Consider the following 27,009-nt stretch of genomic DNA (forward strand, 5'->3'; position numbering starts at 1 on the left):
GAGTTTGCATAAAGAATATTGACCAAGAATGGTTTTTGAGTGAACACCATCTCCATGGAATTGCTTTGGCTGAGGAACATCTCCCATGAATGAGTTTGCATGCAGAATATTGAGTTGGAGAGCCTCTTGAGTGGGGACTATCTCCCATGGAAGTGCTCTGGCTGAAGAACATCACCCATGAAGGAGGTTGCATGAAGAATATTGACCAAGAACGCCTTTTGAAGAACTTTGGCTGAGGAACATCTACTATTAATGAGTTTCCATGCAGAACATTGAGCTGGAGAGCCTTTTGAATGGGGACTATCTCCCATGGAAGTGCTCTGGCTGAAGAACATCACCCATGAAGGAGGTTGCATGAACAATATTGACCATGGATGCTTTTTGAGTCAACTCCATCTCTATTGGAGAGCTTTGGCTGAGGAACTTCTCCCATGAAGGAGTTTGCATGCATAATATTGAGCTCAGACGCCTTCTGAGTGGAGACTATCATCTCCCATGCAAGATCTCAGGGAGGGGGGCAAAGATCACTCTCCGCCCCGCCCCAGCTGCCCCCGATCCTCCAAACGGGGCGCCCGATGGGACCCTAACGCACTGCGCGTGCGCCTCCACTCCCAGCAAGGGAGGGGCTCCTCCGCGCTCTCGCCACGCCCCTGCGTCCTCCTTCCCTCCCTCCTTCGGAGGACGCTTTCCCGCCCTGCCTCGGCGTGTGACGTCACGCCCAGTCCCCGCCGCCTTGGCCCCTTTCGCCGCCCTCCTTCCGCTTTCCGGCGGAAGCGAGGGGAGGGACTTCCTTTTCCGGGTACGGGTCCCCAGGCGGAGGGCGAGCGAGGTAGCCGGAGCGCTTTGAGCCCCCCCCGGGCGCCAGACGGAGAGGCCGAGTGAGTGGCGGGGAGGCGGCGGACAAGGCCGGCTCGGGGGCCGCGGGGGGGAGAGGGCCGACGGCGGGGGGCTCGGAGGGCCGCCGGGGCCAGAGCGGGGCAGCCGGAGGAGGCCTCAGGCCGGGCCTGGGCTTGACAGGAGGTGGGCCGGGCCGCCCCCTCAGAGAGGCCGGTGGAGGGGGGGGTCATATGGGGGTGGCCCGAGGCATGCCGGGAAATTGGGGCGTGGGGGGGCAATTGGAGGGGAGGGGCTCTACGTTTTGACAGCCCCTCCCCCCGGTTCCATTGGCACCCTGAGGGGGGGGAAGGGGCTCCACACGACCCTCCTTGCAGCCCCCCCCCCTAACAGCAGCAGCAGCAGCGTTGAATCGGCTCGGCTAGGCCCCGCTTAGAACTGGCTGCCAGGTAGGTTGCTCCTGGATGTGGAGGCTCGACTGTCTGGGGAAACGTGGTGCAGCAGCAGCAACCCCTCCCTGCCTCCTGCACTGCTAGAGGGTCGAGCAGCCCCCTCTGGTTAGCCTCCAAGCAGGGGTGCTAATTCAGAGGGTTTTGACAGCCCCCCCCCGTTCCATTTGCACCCGAGGGTGGGGGAAGGGCTCCTCACGACCCCCTCTCCCTTGGAGCCCCCTCGTAGCAACAGCAGCATTGAATCGGCTTGGCTAGGCCGCGCTTAGAACTGGCTGCCAGGTAGGTTGCTCCTGGATGTGGAGGCTCGACTGTCTAGGTACAGGGGTAGGCAAAGTCGGCTCTTCTATGACATGTGAACTTCAACTCCCAGAATTACTGAGCTAACATGATTGGCTCAGGAATTCTGGGAGTTGAAGTCCACAATTCATATTTGCTTACTCCTGGTGTAGGAAAACACGAGGGGGAGGAGAAGCAGCAGCAGGCTCTACCCCCCTCCTGCATTTTTAGACGGTCGAGCAGCCCCCTCTGGTTAGCCCCCAAACGGGGGTGCTAACTCAGAAGGTCTCTGGCCCCTCGGGGGGGGGGGGCTCTTCCTTCTTCAAAGGGGGAGGGTCCTGAAAAGGAGACCTGGCAGCCTTGTCTTTGGTCTTTGGAGGGTTTTGACAGCCAAGGGGGGAGGGGTTCCTATGACCCTCCTTGGATCCCCCCTGTAGCAGCAGTACAGCATTGAATCGGCTTGGCTAGGCTGCGCTTAGAGCCAGGTAGGTTGCTCCTGGATGTGGAGGCTCGACTGTTTGGTGCTCTCTGAGCTTGGTGGGTTTCTTGGAGACATTTCATGACCCGACTGGGTAACGTCATCAGTGTTAGAAAGGGACAGGGGTTCCTGAAGTGGTGGAGGAGGAGGAACAGGAGGACAACCGTGGGCTGTTTGGTGCACTGTGAGTTTGGTGGGTTTCTTTCCAACTGGGTAACGTCATCAGGGCTAGTGAGTGTGGGGTTTCTCCCTGTTTACATACAGTAGTAGCTCTTGCAGGCGTTTCATGACACAACTAGGTAACATCATCAGTGGCAGAAGGGAGTGCTGCCTTCTAGCATGGATAACATTACCTAGTTTGGGCGATGAATTGTCTGCAGGCAAACAGCACCAAAGAGCCCTCCTCAGCAAATACGGGGAGTTCTCGACCCGCCGATGAGCCTGAAATTTCTGTCGCGTTAACCGAAACATTTGTTAGGTGAAACTTTGCCTTGTTCGACGATTTTCCTTGCCAATGTTGTTAAGTGAATCACAGCGGTGGTTCGCTTAGTCTCACGGTTGTTAAGCGAATCTGGCTTCCCCACTGACTTTGCTTTGTACGACGGTCGCCAAAGGAGATCATGTGACATCCCCCCCCCCACTGGAGACACTGGAACTTGTCCTATTTTATTTATTTATTTAATTGGATTTATATGCTGCCCCTCTCCGAGGACTCGGGGCGGCTCACAGCATGTACAGAAAAACAGGAAACAACAATAACAATTCAATTATACCTTTAAAAAAAACAATCTTAAAATTCTAATTAAAGACTATCAATATCATTCATTCAGCGGTCAAACTAAACATTCATCGGTCAGGGGGGAAGGTCTAAGGAACCCCAGGTCCTAACTGACCTCGTTGCCGAGCGTCCAAATTTTGATCACATGGCTACAGTCGTAAGTGTGGAAAACCAAGTCCTATTTTTTTCAGTTTCATTGTAACTTTGAACAGTCAATAAATGAACCGTCGTAAGTCGAGGAACCACCTGTACAAGTTTGACACTGGCTCTCCTTCCCCTTGGCCTTATTGGTTTGCCGGGAGCAAATTTGTTTTTGCCGTTGCCTTGATTCTAGAGTCTCATAGGTTTTATGCTTAAGACCTTCTACCATTTTTGTAGCCCGTCTTTGAACCCGTTCAATTTTATCAGTATCTATATATAACAAGTTGAAAATACAGTGATACCTCATCTTACAAACTTAATTGGCTCTGGGAGGACGTTCGTAAGGTGAAAAGTTCGTAAGATGAAACAACGTTTCCCATAGGAATCAATGGAAAACCGATTAATATGTGCAAGCCCAAAATTTATCCCTTTTTCAAGCCAAAGGGCCCGTTTTTGCACTGGTGGGATTCCCCTGAAGCTTCCCTCCATGGGAAACCCCACCTCCAGACTTCCGTGTTTTTGCGATGCTGTGGGGAATCCCAGGATCACAAAAACGGGAGCTCCGCTGGCAACGGAAGTCCGGAGGTGGGGTTTCCCAGCGAGGGAAGCCTCAGCGACATCGCAGCATCGCAAAAACGCGAAAGTCCGGAGGTGGGGATTCCCATGGAAGGGAGCCTCAGGGGAATCCCAGGATCGCAAAAACGGGTGCTTCGCTTGCAACGGAAGTCCGGAGGTGGGGCATCGCAGCGATGGCGGTGGGGGGTTCGTAAGGCGAAAAAAGTTCGTAAGAAGAGGCAAATTTTTTTCCAAACCCCGGGTTCGTATCTTGAAAAGTTCGTATGACTAGGGGTTTGTAGGATGAGGTACCAATGTATCTGAATCTCTTTTTGCATTCTACCTCTTAATTTTCTAGTCTTGGAAATCATCCTTGCTCCCAATCACCTTCATGCGTTGCTCTCTGTAGGCAGTCCTCGACCTGCAACCTTTCTATCTATCTATCTGCACCCTGGCACCTACACTGGGGAAACCGAATTTGAGTTTACCACCCAGTTGAAAGTTCACATCCCTTGTCCCCCCCCGCCCACAACTTTGTTACGTTGCCCACTCAGGTTGTGCCAGCGTGGCCAGCCCTCCTTCCGCTTCCGCCCAGGTGGGTGGACCTAGGATGTCCTTGATCCCCTCAAAGTAAGAATGCTTTGTGGCTGCATCTATTGCCTCAAGAAAATCACCCTGCCCAAGTTCCAATAAACATCAGGCCTTCTCTAGAGAGTGTGGCAAGCCATTGGTTAATCCCCAACTTCTGCACCGGCTTGACAGACAGCCTCCCCTCAAGAAAAAAAGCATGTTCTGTAGTGGATCACAAGGGGTTAATCGGTTTAATCAGCCCTCCCCTCGTTTTGTGAATCGGTTTAGTTGCTCTTTAGCATCTTTTTGTAGCTCTTGAAAACAGAGATAACGTGGCTGTATGAACATCACAATACACATCATGCTTCTAAGCTAGACACCCCTCGGCCATTGTTATTGTTATTCCTCTCCCCCCCCCAGTACATTATCTCCCATTGTGTTGTGCATTAGTTCTTTCAAGGTTGAACCCAAACATCTGTGTGGGGTGGTCTTCCTAGCCCCTCTGACGTTGTCTTATGCTATGGGACCCTACTGTTGCGTACTTACCCACTTACTCTATCAAGACAGGGAACGGAAGATTCGGTTTAGTTTAGTGGTTCAGGTGGTGGCTTAAAAACCAAGGGATGGTGAGTTCTAGTTCCATTTTAGGCGTCCAAGCCAACTGGGTAATTCTGGGTCCAGTCACCAGGCAACAGTGAATTCTAGTCCTGCCTTGGACATGAAAGCCAATTGGGCCTGGGCCCAATCACCAGGCGACAGTGAGTTCTAGTCTTGCCTTAGGCACGAAAGCCAACTGGGTAATTCTGGGCCAATCACCAGGCGACAGTGAGTTCTAGTCCTGCCTTATCCAAAATCCAAATGAGTAATTCTGGGCCAATCTCCAGGCAACTAGTCCTGCCTTAAAGACAAAAGCCAGCTGGGTAACTTTGGGCCCAATCCCCAGGAGAAAGTGAGTTCTAGTTCTTCCTTAGGCATGAAAGTCTGAGAACACAATGTAACTTTGAACAGTCCCTAAACGAACTGCCGTAAGTGGAGAACCGCTTACATTATGTTTGTGTGATACTTCTGGCATTTATCTGAGGATGGAACTGACTTCTGCCGTACGAATCCCAACGGCCGGTTAGGTCCCACAGAGCTGGCCTTCTCCGGGTCCCGTCGACTAAACAATGTCGTCTGGCAGGTCCCAGGGGAAGAGCCTTCTCTGTGATGGCCCCGGCCCTCTGGAACCAACTCCCCCCAGAGATCAGAACTGCCCCTACCCTCCTTGCCTTCCGTAAATTGCTTTAGACCCACTGTATCACCAGATAGGGGGGAATTGAGACACCTCCCCCAGGCTTATATAGTTTATGTATGGTGTGCTTGTGTGGTGTGGTTTTTTAATGATGGGTTTTTTTAGATCTTTAAATATTAGATTTGTTACATTGTTATATTGTTACTATTCTTGTTGTGAGCCGCCCCGAGTCTGCGGAGAGGGGCGGCATACAAATTTAATTAATAATGATTAATAATAATAATAATAATAATAATAATAATAATAATAATTTGAATAAACTGTCTCGATCCTGCTATTGCCTATTGCCCGAATTCTGGGAATTGAAGTCCAGATATCTTCAAGTTGCCACGGTTAGGAAACACTGGTGTAGACAAAACTTCTAACTTCAGTTTTCCCCCTTTCTTAGAGGCTGGAAAAAGAAAAGCATTCATAAACCTGTTTCTATACATAGAAGAAATATTAGTTAGGAATACAGAAGTGAAACCGGAACCAGGTTGAGTTCATGAAGTCTTCCCTGATAAGTTTGATGCTTAAGACCTTCCACCATTTTTGTAGCCCGTCTTTGGACGCGTTCAAGTTGATCAATATTTTTTTGTAGGTGAGGTCTCAAGGTCTCTTTCTTAGAGGCTGGAAACGAAAAGCATCAAAAACTTGTTTGTATACATCATTCCCGCTAAGTCACTTTAAAAGTCCAGCTGTGGCATTCACACCCTTTCAGCTCTCCTTTCAAGCCATAATTTATCAAAAAATCCCTGCCACATCATCAGTGTCATGTTTTGACTTCTTGACCTGGCCAGGAGTGGGCCGTAAGCCAACCTTTGTTCAAATAACAGCAACAAAAAAACACACACACACAAAGAAACCCAGATTAATTCAGTGCGACCTCATATCAAACAGAAAGCTACCAAATTAAACCGAGAACTTCTATTAAGAAATTCTTCTATCTTCGGAGAGGGGTGGCATACAAATCTAATGAACTATAACTATAAATATTTACTCTCCTACTTGGCGTCACAAACTGACCTCCTAGCAAACATGCTTAGCTGCTGTTGTTTTTATTGTTATTGCACATAGAATCCTAGGACTGGACAGGATCTTCGAGGTCTTCTAGTCTAGTGGTTCCTAACCTTGGTAACCTGAAGATATTTGGACTTCAACTCCCGAATGCTGGCTGGGGAATTCTGGGAGTTGAAGTCCAAATATCTTCAAGTTGCCAAGGTTGGGAAACACTGTTCTATTGTATTATATTCCAGCCAGCACCATGCAGCCTAGATTGTCTCTTTCTCCACATTCGTAAAGCTTTTTGCTTTTTTTAAAGACTCTCAATTTGTAGAGAAGGTTAGAAAGTTATTAACGTAAGAAGGTAAAAGAAATTCTGGGAGTTGAAGTCCAAATATCTTCAAGTTGCCAAGGTTGGGAAACACTGACTTAGACAAGGGATCCCCTGCCTTGGGTAGGGGGTTAGACTAGCAAACCTCTGAGGTCTCTTCCAGACCTTTGAATCTATGATGCTCTCAAGTCGCCTTGGTTAAATGTTGTGGTGGAGGTTTTAGCTTTTTAGAGACGGGCTGAGTCCACCCCTGTGTACTTTATCACTCGAAGATGGTCAGGGGTCATCGGCAGAGAAGAAGGGGGGGGGAGAGAATATAATGTGTTGCCTCTCTCCTGGGTCCAAAGGTGGTCTTGGCAGAGGAAAAAGACTCTTGGATACCCCTTGAATCTTTTGCAAAAGGAAGACAGGCTCCTTGACCAGCAGGCAGTGTGGCCAATTGACCCCAATAGAGATAAGGCCGCAGATGTTGTCCGAGGGGCTAAAAAAAGGTATCGGCTTTTTCCTCTGCTTTTCTTTGGAAAATATTGGGAGACTTGCCGTAGCGTCTCGGTGGTTTTAGAAGTCGGCCCCCATCTTTATTTTATTTATTTATTTATTTAGTCCAATACACAATAATACACAATGAAGGTTATATCTTGAGTTTCTGCAGTCACGTGGTCTTCCAATGGGTTGGTCATCACTGCCATAATGGTGTCCAGCTACCTTTCCTTCTTCCTCTTCGTGGACTCACCTGTGGATTGTATGGCTTACCTGTAATGATGCTAGTTAACACCTAAAATTCTCTTCCTACAGCAAATGGCTGCTAAAATTGGAGAAATTTCTCACGTGAATAACTCTGCACCTCTCGTGGACCCCTCGGTGTACGGTTACGGAGTAAAGCGGGCTTTGGAAGACGGGAGTAAGTATCTTCTTTTTTTCCCAAATATTTGAAATCCCTTTTATGTTTAAAGGAAGTTTGGTTTTACTTTGGTTACATTTAAAGGAAGTTCGGTTTGTAGTTTGGTTACATTTAAAGGAAGTTTGGTTTGTAGTTTGGTTACATTTAAAGGAAGTTTGGTTTGTAGTTTGGTTACATTTAAAGGAAGTTTGGTTTAGTAAATGGCTGGCAGTGGGGAGGAGAATCTATCTGTCTGTCTATCTACTTATATATCTATCTATCTATCTATCTATCTAATTTATCTATCTATTCTATCTATCTATCTCATTTATTTATCTATCTATCATTCCATCCATCCATCTATCTATCTATCTATCATTCTATCCATCTATCTATCTATCATTCTATCTATCTATCTATCTATCTATCTATCTATCTATCTATCTATCACTATCTAATCTATCTATCTATCTCATTTATTTATCTATCTGTCTTATCTGTCTATCTATTTCATTTATCTTTCTATCTACCTACCTATCTACGAGGGTCGTCCAGAAATTAATGCACCACATTTTTTTCCTCCAACGATTATTTATTGAACACAATGAAACTTACACACAAGAAAGAAGGATGTTTCTTCTGCACTCCCTATTTTTCCATGTCGTCTCGGTCCCTTTCTATGGCCTTCTTCCAGCGAAATACAAGGGCGTGAATGCCCTGTCGGTACCACTCTTTGTTCTGGTCACGAAGCCATTTCTGCACTGTGCAAATCACCACCTAATCTTGGGTTGTATGTCAAGGACTGCCCGTAGAGCCGAGACTCGCCTCATTCTGGGTCTCTGCCTAATTTGTCCCGTCTCTAAATTGTCTTCTCCAGCGTTGTGATTTCCTAAGAAAATTGTGTTGCCTTTTCTATAGTCAAAAAAGAGGTTGTACTTTTGGAGTTGCGTGTTGCTTTCATTCCCTCTGATGCCGAGCAGCTTTGGACAACAGGCAGTCCTCGACTTGCGGCTGCAATATGGACCCCAAAATCTCTGTTGTAGTGTGAACCATTTGTTAAGTGAGCTTTGTCCCATTATACGACCATTTCTTGCAACAAGCATAATTCGGAATACTGTGTCCAATTCTGGAGACCTCACCTACAAAAAGATATGGATAAAATTGAACGGGTCCAAAGACGGGCTACAAAAATGGTGGAAGGTCTTAAGCATAAAACCTATCAGGAAAGACTTCATGAACTCAATCTGTATAGTCTGGAGGACAGAAGGGAAAGGGGGGACATGATTGAAACATTTAAGTATGTTAAAGGGTTAAATAAGGTTCAGGAGGGAAGTGTTTTAATAGGAATGTGAACCCAAGAACAAGAGGACACAATCTGAGGTTAGTTGGGGGAAAGATCAGAAGCAACGTGAGAAAATATTATTTGACTGAAGGAGGTGTAGATGTTTGGAACAAACTTCCAGCAGACGTGGTTGGTCAATCGGTATAGTCTGGAGGACAGAAGGGAAAAAGGGGGGAGGACATGATCCTAACATTTAAATATGTTAAAGGGTTAAATAATGTTCAGGAGGGAAGTGTTTTTTAATAGGAAAGTGAACACAAGAACAAGGGGTCACAATCTGAGGTGAGTTGGGGGAAAGATCAGAAGCAACGTGAGAAAATATTATTTATTTATTTATTTATTAGATTTGTATGCCGCCCCTCTCCGAAGATGTTATTTGACTTGAAGGAATAGTAGATACTTGGAACAAACTTCCAGCAGATGTGGTTGGTAAATCCACAGTCGCTGAATGTAAACATGCCTGGGATAAAACATATATTCATTCTAAGATAAAATACAGGAAATAGTATAAGGGCAGACTAGATGGACCAGAAGGTCTTTTTTTGCCATCAATCTTCTATGTTTCTATAAGTGTGAAAACCGGTTATAAGTCACATTTTTATCCAGTGCTGTTGTAACTTTGAACGGCCACTAAATGAAATATTGCTAAGTCGGGGAGTACTATATTTCCGTAATAGGAATTTCTTATTGGAGAAAGTCTATAGTTACTTGAGTGAATGGGGCAGGACCTAATCTTTCGAAAGCCTTCCATTATGTGAAACTTTGGACCTCGTACAAGCCCGAGTGCATAATTACAATCCATTAAAGTCTTCCAGATTAAATTAAAGTTATTTATTCATTTAAAGCCATTTATGCGGCTGCCCAACTCAGCGGCAACTCTGGCTACCCCACGGCTTAAAAATCAACAATTAAAGTAACAGTGCAATTAATGGATATCCGAGGTCACAAAAAACAACTCGCACCAGAAGAATCAAGCCAGACGATACAAAAACGTCCTTTAAATACAAAGCAATTTTTGAGACGGATTCGTGCCGACAGAGCTTCGTCTACTCTCCTTCTAAGACACAAATTGTGTGTCATTTCCAGGAAGAGGTATAAAATATCCTAGCAACTATTACCATATATAGAACCAACTTCATATACTTTGCCTGCATATAAAGCTTAAATAATGCTTAACTGAGAAAAAAGAACAGCTGAAAAGGGGAGAAGTGAAAGCTGATTTTCAGGCAATCCTTTCGTTCTATAAGGAATCATCTTCTAGAGTTCTTGAGTTTTAATGTGTTACATCAAAATTAATTAATTAATTAATGCATTAAAGCTCAAGAACTCTTGACATACCACTGGGAATTTTTTTTAAAAAAAAAATTGGCTGTAAAATCGAGCCTGTAAAATTGCCCTGGCCAATTTGGAGCTGATGGAGAGAGATTTGATAAGGGTTTAAGAGAATTGGGGAAATGCAGAATAATATTGTAATGTGGCGTCCTTTTAATCATTTTAACTATTTTTGAAAAACTTGTTTTATGAACTGTAAACCTCCCAGAATCATAGAGAGGAGATGGGCGGCACAAATATAGAAAGAGAGAGAGTGGGGGAGAGAGAGAAAAGAGGGGAAGGGAAGGAGGGAGGGAGGGAAGAAGGAAGGAAGGAAAAAGGTTTGGAAGGAGAGATGGAGGAAGGACAGAAACGGAAGGAAGGAAAGAGGTTATAAAGGAAGGAAGGAAATGGAGGAAGGAAAGAGGTTAGGAAGGAAAGAGAGAGGGAGGAAGGAAATGGAAGGAAAGAAAGAGAGGTTATAAAGATGAAGGAAGGAAGGAAGGAAGGAAATAGAGGAAATAAGGAAGGAAATGGAGGAAGGAAGGAAAGAGGTTAGGAAGAAAGAAAGGAAGGAAACGGAAAGAAGGGAAGAGGGAAGGAGGAGGGAAATGGAAGGAAGGAAAGAGGTTAGGAAGGAAAGAGAGGAAGGAAGGCAATGGAAGGAAAGAAAAAGAGGTTATAAAGAGGAAGGAAGGAAATGGAAGGAAAGAAAGAGAGGTTATAAAGAGGAAGGAAGGAAATGGAGGAAAGAAGGAAGGAAGGAAAGAGGTTAGGAAGAAAGAAAGGAAGGAAATGGAAAGAAGGGAAGAGGGAAGGAGGAGGGAAATGGAAGGAAGGGAAGAGGTTAGAGAAAGAAAGGAAGGAAGGAAAGGCAAAGGAAGGAAGGAAAATAAGAGCAGAAAAGATTTTAAGGAAGATCCTTAACTTCTCTTGAGTTGTCTAAAAAGCTTTCCTTCCCTGCTTCTGCACCCACCCACCCCACCCCTCTCTCTCTCTTTCTTTCTTTCTCTCTGAAACCTACATGCATTTTCTAAATTTTACTTCTCCACCAGGCAGGAAAAAGCCACCTCAGCTGCGAGGAAGGCCCGCGAAAGTTGCGCCTATCCCATTTCAGAAAATAGACAACTGATTGATAGAGCATTGTGAAATTGAGGTGTCCTGGCGGGGCATCGATTGTCGCAAGTCGCTGCACTTTTCTAAGGGAGGGGGCGGTGGGGTTTGTCATTCCTCGGAAGCCCTCCGATAGTCCTGGGCTTTAAAATAGGCTTCATCTTTGCTACTCGCAGCTGAAAATGACTGAGGTGACCTGGGAAATGGACATGTAATGGAGCTTGAAATGCAGAATTCATTCTCGGTTTTTTCCCCCCTCCACGCTTAAATTATTTCCTGCGATAAGGGGGCTCTGCTTTCTTAAAACAAGCCGTTGAAACCCCCCCAGAGTAATTGGGTTGCAAGGGGGAGGGGAAATCTTTTCCTTTTTTTTTGCCCTCTCCCTCCCCTGGCTGTGATTTCCTTAAGCGCCTTCCGCCTTCGAGCAAATTCCCTTCTTGCTCAGCTTTTAAAAATCACCTTTTTGGAGGAATTGATTAGAATAGAATAGAATTTTTTATTGGCCAAGTATGATTGGACATACAAGGAATTTGTCTTGGTGCATATGCTCTCAGCGTACATAGAAGAAAATATACATTTGTCAAGAATCATGTGGTACAACACTTAATGATTGTCATAGGGGTCAAATAAGCAATGAAGAAGCAATATTAATAAAAATCTTAGGATATACACAACAAGTTACAGTCATACAGTCAACATGGGAGAAAATGGGTGAAAGGAATGATGAGAAAAACTAGTAGAATAGAAGTGCAGATTTAGTAGAAAGTCTGACAGTGTTGAGGGAATTATTTGTTTAGTAGAGTGATGGCGTTTGGAACAAAACTGTTCTTGTGTCTAGTTGTCTTGGTGTGCAGTGCTCTGTAGCGACGTTTTGAGGGTAGGAGTTGAAACAATTTGTGTCCAGGATGTGAGGGGTCAGTAAATATTTTCCCTGCCCTCTTTTTGACTCGTGCAGTATACAGGTCCTCAATGGAAGGCAGGTTGGCAGCCATTGTTTTTTCTGCAGTTCTGATTCTCCTCTGAAGTCTGTGTCGGTCCTGTTGGGTTGCAGCACCAAACCAGACAGTTATAGAGATTAAATCACGGTTCTGAGACCCTTTCGTTCCAACAAAACAACTGAGAATAATTCCCAGCCAAAAAAAATTTCAGATTTAGCTGGGGGGAAAAAGGAAGCTTTTGAAAGCCGCTAGGTTTCCCCCCTTGTAAGTATAAAGCCAGTTATGATTTGCTTCTGCTACCAGTAATCTATACAGTGGTCCTTCTACTTACAAACTTAATCCGTTCCGTGACCAGGTTCTTAAGTAGAAAAGTTTGTAAGAAGAAGCCATTTTTCCCATAGGAATCAATGTAAAAGCAAATAATGTGTGCGATTGGGGAAACCACAGGGAGGGTGGAGGCTCTGTTTCCTCCCAGGAGATTCCTAGAGAGGCCCCATGGAGGCTTCTCCCCGCTTTTTCCAGCCCTGTCTCCTCCCAGGAGATTCCTAGAGAGGCCCCACGGAGGCTTCTCTCTGCCTTTTCCAGTTACAGTTTCGGAGGCTTGGGTTTGTAAGTGGGAAATGGTTCTTGAGAAGAGGCAAAAAAAAAAACTTGAACGCCCAGTTCTTATCTAGAAAAGTTCATAAATAGAGGCGTTCTTAGGTAGAGGTACCACTGTATTTTGGCACTGGAGGTTGGAGTCCTTGCAGCCGTTGTTTCAACAAGTTGTAGAGGCGGCTTTCTTGCAGTTGGGATGCTCTTTGCTTTCTAGCTAAGCTGATAAGGATGCCGTCGAATGCTCCATTGGACTAAGAAAGTAGGTAGTAATAGAGGCGGAATAGCCGCCTTAGATAGAAGGACTGTGGCGTGGATGAGTGTGCTTGCATGGTTTTATAACATGGGTTTTTAGATCACTTTTAAAATTGGGCTCTTGAACTGTTTAGTATTTCTTTTTCATGTTGTGAGCTGCCCTGCCTTCTTCGAAGAAGGGCGGCATATAAGTCCAATAAATGATGATGATGATGACGATGACAATAATAATAACAACAACAACAACAATAATAATAATAATAATAATAATAATAATAATAATAATAATAATAATAATAATAAACAGAGTTGGAAGGGACCTTGGAGGTCTTCTAGTCCAAACCCCTGCTTAGGCAGGAAACTGTGCACCACTTCAGACAGATGGTTATCCAACATCTGCTTAAAAACTTCCAGTGTTGGAGCATTCACAACTTCTGGAGGCAAGCTGTTCCACTGGTCAATCGTTCTGATTGTCAGGACATTTCACCTTAGTTCTAAGTTGCTTCTCTTTCTGTTTAGTTTCCACCCATTGCTTTTTGTTCTACCCTCAGGTGCTTTGGAGAATAGCTTGACTCCCTCTTCTTTGTGGCAATAACCTCTGAGATACTGGAAGACTGCTATCCTGTCTCCCCTGGTCCTTCTTTTCATTAAATTAGACATTTACCCAGTTCCTACAACCGTTCTTCATATGTTTTAGCCTCCAGTCCCCTAATCATCTTCGTTGAGGGAAGTGGAGAGAAGAAAGTTTGAATACAGATGAAATAATATAAAGCAAATTCTGGAATTTGATCTGGTTTATTGTATTTGAATAATGATATGTCTTGCTTTTCCCAAGAGTCTTAAGACTCATCTATGCCCCCAGGCTTAGGTTGATTAGCGCCAAGGCCAATGAATATTACATATGATTGTTGTTTGAGTGGGTATGATTGTTTTTTTTTAATAATACTGGGTTTTATAGACTAGTACATTGTAGTTTTTTAAATTAATTGAATTTAGACGATTGTATTGTTTTCTTCTTTTTTTACCTACCTTGGAGAGGGGCGGCATATAAATCCAAATAAATAAATAAGTAAATATTAAGATGTATTGAATGTATATGAAGTTGTATGTTGAAGTTGGAGAAAAATTAAGTGCTCGACTTACAACCACAATGGAATCCCAGATTTCGGTTCCTAAGCGAGGCATTTGTTTCGCAACCTTGCCACAGTTGTTAAGTTAGTGATGCCGTCATTAAGCGAATCTGGTTTCCCCCTTTGCTTGTCCAAAGGTTCGCAAAAAGGGGATCACGTGACCCTGGAACACTGCGACCCTCATAAATAAGAGTTTGGTTGCCTTAGTTGGACGTTTTGTGTTAGAAATTTGACTGTAACATCAACATGATAATGGAAAGTTCTTTGATCGCAAGCTTCAGTAGAAGCTTCCAGACCAATTGGAAGACATTAGTTGGACGTCTTGAATTAGAAACTTGACCATAACGTCAACATGATAATGGAAAGTTCTTTGATCACAAGCTTCAGTAGAAGCTTCCAGACAAAATGGAAGACATCTTAGTTGGGCGTCTTGAGATAGAAACTTGACCTTTTCTTCAACTTGACCGAGGAACATCCTTTGACCGCAGTCTCTCTCTCTTTTAACAGGTCTCCGTGTAAACTGGCTTCATGGATCCCAGATAAGAGACAACACCAGAAGTATGTTTGTATGTCTCTCTCTCTTTCTCTCTGAATACTTTTGTATTTTTGATTGGACTTGAAACTCTTCCAATATCTTTTCGTGGTGGTTGGTTTTTAAACGCCTCCCGATCCTCTTGATCCTTTTAATATTGGCTTTCCTTTTGTGGTGGGGGTGGGGGCCCAAAATCCCAAAGGCTGAAGTCAGAACACTTCGAGGGATTTGCAGAATTGGGGGGGGGGGGCGGCTTTCTCCCATGCATCACAGCATGGAAAGGAGGTGGATCAATTTCCTATCCTGCGTTCAGCTGGACGTTTTCTTCCCCGGCTGGGGCAGATAAAAACCTCCCCTCCTGTTTTTCTGTCCCGTGACAATCATTTAGTCGCTGAACTCAAAATTGCTGGGTTTTTGTTGTGGGTCGGGTCCCCCCCGTCCCCCCCAGCTTTCCTTTTCTCTCCACCCCGGTGAAAACGGCCAGATGAAGTTAGTTTATCCATGCTAATGCTTTGATTTCTCTCTTTCTTTTTTCTCTCTTCTCTGCCACAGTAGGTAACCAGTTAGGAGCCCTGGTACATCAAAGGTAAGCCGTGGGTTATGTTTTATTATTTATCGATCACATGTAATTGTTTATTGATCTGCCATCTGTACCGGAGTCTTTACGGAGTCAGAGGTTGGGAGCGGTGTGGAACGGCGGCTTCCATCTCACTTTTCTAAGCCTTGTGCTTCAGAATATTTTATTTTATTTTTTATTTTTTTGGGAGGGAGCTGTAGGGGGTGAAGGGGATGTTTGTGGTTTATTCACACAGAAGAGGCTTGGGAGTAATAAATATTTACGGGATGCCAGCAAGTGAGGAAGTGGAAAATAAAAACGAGGCTTGGGTGAGATTTGAAGAAGGGGAAGACAATATTAGGATGGATGGATGGATGGATACGATAGATAGATAGATAGATAGATAGATAGATAGATAAATAGATAGATATGATAAATACGATAGAAAGATATGATAGATATGATAAATATATTTAGATATATTAGATAGATAGATAGATAGATAGATAGATAGATAGATAGATAGATAGATATGATAGATATGATAGATACGATAGACACGATAGAAAGATACGATAGAAAGATACGATAGATATGATAAATATATTTAGATATATTAGATAGATAGATAGATAGATAGATAGATAGATAGATAGAAAGATAGATAGATATAGATAGATAAGATAGATAGATAGATAGATAGAGAAGATAGATAGATAGATAGATATAGATAGATAAGATAGATAGATAAGATAGATAGATAGATAAGATAGATAGATATAGATATAGATAAGATAGATAGATAGATAGATAGATAGATAGATAGATAGATAGATAGATAGATAGATAGATTAATTGATTAGATGGATGGAAGGTAGATAGATAGATAGATAAATAAATAGATACGATAGATATGATAAATATATTTAGATATATTAGATAGATAGATAGATAGATAGATAGATAGATAGATAGATAGATTAATTGATTAGATAGATGGATGGTAGGTAGATAGATAGATACGATAGATATGATAAATATATTTAGATATATTAGATAGATAGATAGATAGATAGATAGATAGATAGATAGATAGATAGATAGATAGATAGATATAGATAGATAAGATAGATAGATAGATAGATAGATAAGATAGATAGATAGATAGATAGATAGATAGATATAGATAGATAAGATAGATAGATAGATAAGATAGATAGATAAGATAGATAGATATAGATATAGATAAGATAGATAGATAGATAGATAGATAGATAGATAGATAGATAGATAGATAGATTAATTGATTAGATGGATGGAAGGTAGATAGATAGATAGATAGATAGATAGATAGATAGATAGATAGATAGATAGATAGATAGATAGATAAATAAATAAATAGATACGATAGATATGATAAATATATTTAGATATATTAGATAGATAGATAGATAGATAGATAGATAGATAGATAGATAGATAGATAGATAGATAGATAGATAGATTAATTGATTAGATAGATGGATGGTAGGTAGGTAGATAGATAGATACGATAGATATGATAAATATATTTAGATATATTAGATACAGAGAGAGAGAGAGAGAGAGAGACAGAGAGAGAGAGAGATGATAGATAGATAGATAGATAGATAGATAGATAGATAGATAGATAGATAGATAGATAGATAGATAGAATAGGTAGATAAAGTGAGATGAGATGAGATCAGGATGAAGATTAAAGGTTACAGACAGTCCTCATTTAGTGACCATTCAGACTTATGACAAACAGTGAAAGTTACGATGCTCCTTAAAATGTTTTATACTATATAAGAAGGAAATGGTATTCATGCTGATTCCTAGCCATTGATGCTGTGTTTTTTTAACCTATGCATATTTTATTGTATGGTGGAGAAAAATAATAATAATAAAAAAGTATACACCCCCCCCCCCCCCAAATAAACGGTGACATGCCAGAGGCAGAAACATTTATTTTCTTTCCTGTTCTCTTCAGGGCGGTAATAACCGAAGATTTCAAAGTGCCTGACAAAATGGTTGGATTCAGTAAGTATTCAGCTCTCCTTCCACAGGGGATCAGTTCGCTTCTCCAGTACAGACCCAGCTTCCTTTGCTTGGAGCCATTAAACCAGTGGTGGGCAGTTAATTTTGCCATGGGGCCATGGGTGCCGGAAGAACGTGGGTGCATGCTATCACACATGCGTGAGTGCCCACACCCATAATTCAATGCCTGGGGAGGGCAAAAACGGCTTCCCCTGCCCTTAGGGAGGCCCCCGGAGGCCGGAAACAGCCTGTTTCCCAACTTATGGTGGCCCCGTAGGCTTGTGTTTCACCCTCCCCAGGCTCCAAAGGCTTCCTGGAGCCGACGGAGGGTAAACCCCCCACCCACCTCCAGGAGGCTCTCCGGAAGCCAAAAACGCCCTCCCAGAGCCTCTGTGCAAGCCAAAAATAAGCTGGCTGGCACACACATGCACATTGGAGCAGAGCTAGGGTGATGGCTCGCGTATCAGCAGATATTGATTGATTGATTGATTGATTGATTAGATTTGTATGCCGCCCCTCTCCGTAGACTCGAGGCGGCTCACAGCAATAACAAAACAATGAATGACAAATCTAATATTTAAAGTAACTAAAAACCCCTTATTAAAAAAGCAAAGCATACACACACAAACATACCATGCATAAATTGTATAGACCTGGGGAGGGAAGGGAATATCTCAATTCCCCCATGCCTGACGGCAGAGGTGGGTTTTAAGGAGCTTACGAAAGGCAAGGCACCCATGCCATACGTTCGCCATCACTGTCCTATATCATGTGTGGAGTCAGCAACGTCTTGATCAATGTCGGATGGCGGGCCCCAAGGGAAAGAGCCTTCTCTGTGGCGGTCCCGACTCCCTGGAACCAGCTCCCCCCAGAGATTAGGACTGCCCCTACTCTCCTTGCCTTTCGTAAGCTCCTGAAAACCCACCTTTGTCGTCAGGCATGGGGGAACTGAGACATCTCCCCCGGGCCTATACAATTTATGCATGGTATGTTTGTAGGTATGTTTGTTTAGTAAATGGGTTTTTTAAAATATTTTAAATTATAATTTAGATTTGTCATGAATTGTTTTGTTTTGCTGTGAGCCACCCCGAGTCTGTGGAGAGGGGCGGCATACAAATCTAAATAATAAATAAATAAATAATCAATCAGTCAACAGCATAACCACAAAAAGGGGCATTGTTGGTGTGTCTCAGTGCGCCTCCAGGCCAGCAGATATGGCTCCGCGTGCCCCCTGTGGCACCCGTGCCATAGGCTTGCCATCACTGGTATATAAGATCTCCTGCTTTGAGCAGGGGGTCGGACGATAGAAGACCTCTGAGGTCCCTTCCAGCCTCCCATTCTACGCTTTACATTCTATGAGCAGACACCCCTCCTGATGTTGGTTCTGGGTTTTTTGCAGTTATCGGCAGGGGCGGTGAGCAGATCTCCAGGATTCAGGCCGAATCAGGGTGCAAAATCCAGATAGCATCAGGTAAGGAGTTTTGGGGAAGTGGGCTACACAGTAATTTTATTTTATTTTTGCTCCCATCCATTTCCTGCTTTAGTATTCCGAGGAGATTTTAATTTAAAAAAAAGAGAGAGAGAGAGAAACACTTCATTACTCCAAAACGGGAAAGAGAAATATTATATCTGTTGCTCTTTAGGTTCTTCCTGCCTTAATCCTTTCAACAAGCTTCAAAGTTCAAAGGGGGGGGGGGTGTCTATTTCCAAACAATAAAAAAAGAGAAGATCAGATACTCCAAACCAAAACTGCGGAAACAATGTTATTCACATGCATCTCTTTCTTTCTCAGACCAGGAGATTTAAAAATCGCTTTAGCACAGAAACATGGAATTCTCCACCTGTGTTTCAAGGTTATAATATACCAACTTTGTCTGACGGTAGAGTGGTACCTCTACCTACAAACACCTCTACTTAACTTTTCTAGATAAGAACGGGGTGATTTTTTTTTTGCCTCTTCTCAAGAACCATTTCCCACTTACAAACCCGAGCCTCCGAAACTGTAACCAGAAAAGGCAGGGAAAAGCCTCCGTGGGGCCTCTCTAGGAATCTCCTGGGAGGAAACGGGGCCAGAAAAGGCGGTGAGAAGCCTCCGTGGGGCCTCTCTAGGAATCTCCTAGGAGGAAACAGGGCCGGAAAAGGCAGGGAGAAGCCTCCGTTGGGCCTCTCTAGGAATCTCCTGGGAGGAAACGGGGCCAGAAAAGGCGGGGAGAAGCCTCCATGGGGCCTCTCTAGGGATCTCCTGGGAGGAAACGGGGCCAGAAAAGGCGGGGAGAAGCCTCCATGGGGCCTGTCTAGGAATCTCCTGGGAGGAAACGGGGCCAGAAAAGGCGGGGAGAAGCCTCCATGGGGCCTGTCTAGGAATCTCCTGGGAGGAAATGGGGCCTGAAAAGGCGGGGAGAAGCCTCTGTGGGGCCTGTCTAGGAATCTCCTGGGAGGAAACAGGACCGGAAAAGGCAGAGGGAAGCCTCCGTGGGGCCTCTCTAGGAATCTCCTGGGAGGAAACAGGGCCTCCACCCTCCCTGTGGTTTCCCCAATCGCAGGCATTATTTGCTTTTACACTGATTCCTATGGGAAAAATTGCTTCTTCTTACAAACTTTTCTACTTAAGAACCTGGTCACGGAACAAATGAAGTTAGTAAGTAGAGGTACCACTGTACCAACTTTGTCTGACGGTTATCATAGGGCCGGGAAGGGGCCCTTGGAGGTCTTCTAGTCCAGCCCCCTCCTCAGAACAGAACAGAGCCTGTCTATAGACACCACATTTTATCTTTGGAAGCAGAAAGACTGCAGCGGGATGGACAGGATCCGTTGACCTTTTTTCCCCCTTATTGTCTTGACAGACAGCGGTGGGATGCCAGAACGGCCCTGCATGCTGACCGGATCCCCAGAGAGCATTGAGTAAGTGTTTATAAATGAAGTATTATAAGTCGAGGACTATCTGAACTTTCATTTCTCTTTCCTTCTCCCCAACCGAAAGAAACATCCTGCGTTCCCTTTTATAGACCCACACGAGGTGGGAAGTGGGTGCGATTTGCTGGCCAGTTTCCTTGAGATTTTTTTCCCTCTCTTTGTCTCTCTCCTTCCCTCCCTCCTTCCCTTTGTCTCTCTTTGTGTCCATCATTCCCTGACAACCAAAGACAAGCGAAACGACTCCTGGGCCACATCGTAGACCGTTGTAGGAATGGACCCGGCTTTCACAACGACGTGGATGGCAACAACACGGTGCAGGAAATCCTTATTCCAGCCTCCAAAGTTGGTTTGGTGATCGGGAAAGGCGGTGAAACGATAAAGCAATTGCAGGTGCGTTTACGGCGTCGACTCCTGCCTCCCGTTCTCTCTCCGTCCACCCTGCTGTGTGAAAGAGTTGTAGATGCTTGGAACAAACTTCGTGGTTGATATTCACTGAATGTAAACATGCCTGGGATAAACATAGATCCACCCTAAGATAAAATGCAGGAAATAATATAAGGGCAGACTAGATGGACCAGGAGGTCTTTTTCTGCCGTGAATCTTCTAGGTTTCTATAGCAGCACACATCATCGGACTGTTTTTAATTTTAAAAAAATATGATTTTATTTATTTATTTATTTATTTAATTGGATTTATATGCCGCCCCTCTCCGGAGACTCGGGGCAGCTTACAACACATAAAAAAGAAGAACAATACAATATAATCGTCTAAATCCAATTAATTTAAAAAACTAAACGTAATAGTCCAGGGGTAGGCCAAGTTGGCTCTTTTATGACATGTGGACCTCAACTCAAATATGTGAAAGGGTTAAATAAGGTTCAGGAGGGAAGTGTTTTTAATAGGAAAGTGAACACAAGAACAAGGGGACACAATCTGAAGTTAGTTGGGGGAAAGATCAGAAGCAACGTGAGAAAATATTATTTGACTGAAAGAGTAGTAGATCCTTGGAACAAACTTTTGGTAAATCCACAGTCACTGAATTTAAACCTGCCTGGGATAAACATATATCCATCCTAAGATAAAACACAGGAAATAGTATAAGGGCAGATGAGATGGACCATGAGGTCTTTTTCTGCCGTCAGTCTTCTATGTTTCTATGTTTCAACTCCCAGGATTCCTGAGCTAGCATGGTTGGCTCAGGAATTCTGGGAGTTGAAGTCCACAAGTCATAGAAGAGGCAACTTGGCCTACCCTTGGACTAGTCTATAAAACCCAGTACCCACTCAAACAGCAATCATATGTAATATTCATCGGCCAGGGGGCTAGAGTCTAATCACCCCAGGTCTGGTCCATGAGGTCTTTTTCTGCCCTCAATCTTCTATGTTTCTCTCTCTCTCTTTCTCCCTCTCTTCCGCCCCATCTGCTGTTATCTCTGCAACACATATGTAGGAACGAACCGGCGTGAAAATGATCATGATCCAAGATGGCCCTTTACCGACTGGAGCAGATAAACCACTCCGGATTACGGGAGATGCGTTTAAAGTACAGGTGTGTATCTTATCTGAGGGGCTTCGGCAGTTGTGCTGATAAAAAAAGAGAGAGGATTTGGAATAATAACCCAGAGAGAAAGAGAGAGAGGTTGGGGTGGGAGAGAAGAGAGGGTGTGTGTGTGTCTCTCTGTGTTTGCGTGTTAGCTTGAGATTATTTTTCTGGTGCGGTTTCTTTCTTTTACCTTCTTACGTCGACAACTTTCTAACTTTCTCTCCAAATTGAGAGTCTTTTTAGAAAAGCAAAAAGCTTTGCGATTGTGGAGAAAGAGACAATCCAGACTGCATGGTGCTGGCTGGAATATAATACAATAGAAAGTAAGATGGGTGGCCTAAACACACAAATACACCACAAAAACACTCACACACTAGAATGGGCAGGATTTGAGAGTCGGGAAATTACGAATCGCTCAGGGTGTCCAACAAACCTGGGAAACAGGGAAATCAGGTGGTTCGGGGATTAGATTAGATTAGATTTATTGGATTTATATGCCGCCCCTCTCCACAGACTCGGGGCGGCTCACAACAATGGCAAAAACAGTACATAGTGACAAATCCAATACCCACCAATCCAATTACTATTTTAGGTTAAAAAGTCCATAAAAGCAACCCCAATATATATAAAAAACAAGCACACAATCAATCAAACACCAAAACAACATGGGCATGGGGAGATGTTTCAATTCCCCCATGCCTGACAGCAGAGGTGGGTTTTAAGGAGTTTACGAAAGGCAAGGAGGGTGGGGGCAATCCTAATCTCAGGAGGGAGCTGGTTCCAGAAGGTCGGGGCCCCCACAGAGAAGACTCTTCCCCTGGGTCCCGCCAGACGACATTGTTTATCAGGGAATTCATGAAAAAACAGAATAAATCGGGGGGGCAGTGGAATAAACTCTATTAAAATGTTTAAAAGTCAGGGAAAAATCATGTAAAAAAAAAAAGAATCGCGCTGCCTGGCAGAGTCAAGCAAAAATGAACATAATTGCTTCCTCAGATACCGATGTTTCTCCATGGCTTAGCCCTTTGGTATGACGTCATCTACGACCGTGCCTTAGCTAGATCACAAGTTGCAGGGAAATATCAGGGAATTTCAAAATGCTTTCCTCTCTGGACAGCCTAATCTCTTATGTTAAGATATGGACCAAGCCATGCATTCCCACAAACGCCATATTTTTGCAAGCTCTTACTCTAATGCGAGCAATTCATGAGCCAGTTTGCTTAAAGCAGTGTTTCCCAACCTTGGCAACTTGAAGATATCTGGACTTCAACTCCCAGAATTCCCCAGCCAGCATTCGCTGGGAGTTGAAGTCCAAATATCTTCAAGTTGCCAAGGTTGGGAAACACTGGCTTAAAGCACCAGGCCAGAGAGTGGGAGGCTGTGAGTTGTAGCGCTGGAGAGCCTTATACATGTTTCCCAAATACAGTGATCCCTCGAGTTTCGCGTCCTCGAGCATCGCGAAAGGGCTATATCGCGAGTTTTCAACCCGGAAGTAAACTCCACCATCTGCGCATGCGTGCCCTTCCACGCATGCGTAGATGGTGGAGTTTCCCCGCCGGGCAGAGGCTTCCCTGGGTCTTCCCCCTCTTGCCCCGGTAAGACCCCAGCGGCGGCGCGAGCAACGGTGTGGGCTGGCGGGCGGCACGCGCGCGGGAAACCCCAGCTCCGCTTCCCAGCTGGGAAGCGGAGCCGGCAACAGCGTGGGCGGGCGGGCAGCGCGCGCGAGCTTGGGGACACCCCACCTCCGCTTCCCAGCTGGGAAGCGGAGCTAGGGTGTCCCCACCGCGCGCGCGTTGCTGGGGCCGCTTCCCAGCTGGGAAGCGGAGCTGGCAACAGCGTGGGCGGGCGGCGCGCGCGAGCTTGGGGACACCCCACCTCCGCTTCCCAGCTGGGAAGCGGAGCTGGGGTGTCCCCACGCGCGCGCGCGTTGCTGGGGAAAGCGCGCGCGCTTGGGGACACCCCACCTCCGCTTCCCAGCTGGGAAGCGGAGCTGGGGTGTCCCCAAGCGCGCGCGCACCCCAGGCGCGAGCAACGGGGTGGGCGGGCGAAGGGCGGGCGGCAGTGGAAGTAAAAACACCATCTGCGCATGCGCAGATGGTGTTTTTACTTCCGCACCGCTACTTCGCTAAAAATCGATCATCGCGTGGGGTCCTGGAACGGAACCCTCGCGATGATCGAGGGATCACTGTACATGTTTGCTTTTGCCCCACCCCCCCGTGCCCCCAATTCATTGACCTGGATCTCTTTTTCTCCCTATAGCAAGCCCGCGAGATGGTATTGGAGATTATCCGAGAAAAAGATCAGGCCGACTTCCGGGGCATTCGCAACGATTTTACATCCAGAATGGGAGGAAGCATAGAGGTATGTGGCTGTGTGAACATGCCGTATCTTTTAACCTGGCAGAACATAATAAACTGGTACCTAAGAAGGCCTCTACTTACGAACATATTCTGTATAAAAAACGGGTCTTAAAGATTTTTTTGCCTCTTCTCAAGAGCCATTTTCCACTTAACAAACCCGAGCCTCCAAAACTGTAACCAGAAAAGGCAGGGAGAAGCCTCAGTGGGGCCTCTCTAGGAATCTCCTGGGAGGAAACAGGGCCGGAAAAGGCGGGGAGAAGCCTCCATGGGGCCTCTCTAGGAATCTCCTGGGAGGAAACAGGGCCGGAAAAGGCGGGGAGAAGCCTCCATGGGGCCTCTCTAGGAATCTCCTGGGAGGAAACAGGGCCGGAAAAGGCGGGGAGAAGCCTCCATGGGGCCTCTCTAGGAATCTCCTGGGAGGAAACAGGGCCGGAAAAGGCGGGGAGAAGCCTCCATGGGGCCTCTAGGAATCTCCTGGGAGGAAACAGGGCCGGAAAAGGCGGGGAGAAGCATCCATGGGGCCTCTCTAGGAATCTCCTGGGAGGAAACAGGGCCGGAAAAGGCGGGGAGAAGCCTACATGGGGCCTCTCTAGGAATCTCCTGGGAGGAAACAGGGCCGGAAAAGGTGGGGAGAAGCCTCCATGGGGCCTCTCTAGGAATCTCCTGGGAGGAAACAGGGCCGGAAAAGGTGGGGAGAAGCCTCCATGGGGCCTCTCTAGGAATCTCCTGGGAGGAAACAGGGCCGGAAAAGGTGGGGAGAAGCCTCCATGGGGCCTCTCTAGGAATCTCCTGGGAGGAAACAGGGCCGGAAAAGGTGGAGAGAAGCCTCCATGGGGCCTCTCTAGGAATCTCCTGGGAGGAAACAGAGCCTCCACCCTCCCCGTGGTTTCCCCAATCGCACACTTTATTTGCTTAGTGGGAAAACTCTGCTCAACTGGTTACGGAACGAATTAAGTTCTTAAGTAGAGGTACCACTGCACCAGGAAAATGAGCGCGTTTTTCCCCCCTTTCCTCTCAACTATATTAAATGCATTTTAGAACAGAGAATAACAGGGTCTGAAGGGACCTTGGAGGTCTTCTAGTCCAGCCCCCTGTTGCACTCCAGACAAAGGGCTGTTCCTAGAGGCGGCTCTGAATTCTTCTAGCTTCCTTTCCTGGTCTCCATGCAGACTGCAACGAGGGATGAAAAGGTTACATCATCCAGCATTGAATGCATGAGACTATTATTATTATTATTATTATTATTATTATTATTATTATTATTAATTAGATTTGTATGCCGCTCCTCTCCGAAGACTCGGATGAAATGCCCACCTTGATATTTGGGCTCCGCTCTATTTGATCATGGTTCATATCCAAAGCCCCCTCCTCACTTCCTTCCTTTCCGCAGGTCTCTGTGCCCAGGTTCGCCGTGGGGATTGTAATAGGAAGAAATGGCGAAATGATCAAGAAGATTCAGAACGACGCTGGGGTTAGGATTCAATTTAAACCAGGTTTGTTTCTTTCAGTGGTGGGCCCAGGTTTCCTTCTGTTGTTGTTGTTTCACTGGGCAAATTTCCCCCTCGCTTCCTTCCCCAGACGATGGCATTAGCCCAGAGAGAATTGCACAGGTCATGGGCCTCCCAGAACGATGCCAGCACGCAGGTCACATTATCACCGAGCTCATCCTCACGGCACAGGTGAGTCAGGCCGAGCCGCCGGCAAAGCTCAGGGAGGCACGAATAACAGAGCTGGAAGGGACCTTGGAGGTCTTCTAGACGAACCTCCTGCTTGGGCATGATAGCAGCCTTCCAATATCTCAGGGGTTGCCGCAAAGAAGAGGGAGTCAAGCTATTCTCCAAAGCACCTGAGGGTAGAGAAAAACAATGGGTGGAAACTAAACAAAGAGAGAAGCAACTGAGAACTAAGGAGGAATTTCCTGACAGTCAGAACAGTTAATCAGTGGAACTGCCTGCCTCCAGAAGTGGTGAATGCTCCAACACTGGAAGTTTTAAAAAAGAGGTTGGATAACCATGTATCTGAAGTGGTGTAGGGTTTCCTGCCTAAGCAGAGGGATTGACTAGAAGACCTCCTTTCTTCCTTCTTTCCTCCCTTCCTCCCTCCTTCCCTCCTATTTTCCTTTCCTCCCTCCATGCCTTTCTCTCTCCTCCCTCAGCCTTCCATCTTTTCAAGGTCAATAAAATCAGGAACCAGATTGTTGGGGGCAAGAGGCTGATTCTCTCTAAACTGCATAGAGAGGGCTGTAAAAGCACTAGGAAGCGGTATATAAGTCTAAATGCTATTCCTCCCTCCCTCCTATTTTCCTTTCTTCCTTCCTCCTTCCTCACTCAGCCTTCCATCCTTCCAAGGTGGGTTAAATGAGGACCCAGATTGTTGGGGGGAAAAGGCTGAGTCTCTGTAAACTGCTTAGAGAGGGCTGTAAAAGCAGTATATAAGTCTAAAAGCTATTGCTATCTTCCTTCCTTCTTTCCTTCCTTCCTTCCTGTTGACTCAGCTTTCCATCCTTCCAAGGTGGGTTAAATGAGGACCCAGATTGTTGGGGGGGAAAGGTTGACTCTCTGTAAACTGCTTAGAGAGGGCTGTAAAAGCAGTATATGTCTAAAAGCTATTCCTATCTTCCTTCCTCCCTTCTTTCCTTCTTTCCTTCCTTCCTTCCTTCCTTCCTTCCTTCCTTCCTTCCTTCCTTCCTTCCTGTTGACTCAGCCTTCCATCCTTCCAAGGTGGGTAAAACGAGGACCCAGATTGTTGGAGGGAAAAGGATAACTCTCTGTAAACCGCTTAGAAGCCCTAGGAAGCAG

General features: G+C 45.3%; 1 protein-coding gene across 2 annotated transcripts in view; it reads left to right on the top strand.

Annotated features, from left to right (window-relative positions):
- The first annotated feature begins 691 nt into the window (after positions 1-691).
- FUBP3 (far upstream element binding protein 3) overlaps positions 692-27,009 on the top strand; it is a 39,469-nt gene continuing 13,151 nt past the window's right edge. Inside the window, exons 1-12 of one of the 2 annotated variants that reach the window (XM_070758475.1) lie at positions 692-878; positions 7,483-7,588; positions 14,758-14,808; positions 15,335-15,368; positions 17,350-17,399; positions 18,796-18,867; positions 20,240-20,297; positions 20,537-20,699; positions 21,759-21,857; positions 24,111-24,212; positions 25,602-25,704; positions 25,790-25,890. In XM_070758475.1, coding sequence (XP_070614576.1) covers positions 7,486-7,588; positions 14,758-14,808; positions 15,335-15,368; positions 17,350-17,399; positions 18,796-18,867; positions 20,240-20,297; positions 20,537-20,699; positions 21,759-21,857; positions 24,111-24,212; positions 25,602-25,704; positions 25,790-25,890 — 936 coding nt within the window. In that variant the 5' untranslated portion in view covers positions 692-878; positions 7,483-7,485. The remainder of the gene's footprint in view (positions 879-7,482; positions 7,589-14,757; positions 14,809-15,334; positions 15,369-17,349; positions 17,400-18,795; positions 18,868-20,239; positions 20,298-20,536; positions 20,700-21,758; positions 21,858-24,110; positions 24,213-25,601; positions 25,705-25,789; positions 25,891-27,009) is intronic. The other variant, XM_070758476.1, reaches the window with a different exon arrangement.

The sequence above is a fragment of the Erythrolamprus reginae genome, chromosome 8, assembly GCF_031021105.1.
Source record: "Erythrolamprus reginae isolate rEryReg1 chromosome 8, rEryReg1.hap1, whole genome shotgun sequence".
Lineage (NCBI taxonomy): Eukaryota > Metazoa > Chordata > Lepidosauria > Squamata > Dipsadidae > Erythrolamprus > Erythrolamprus reginae.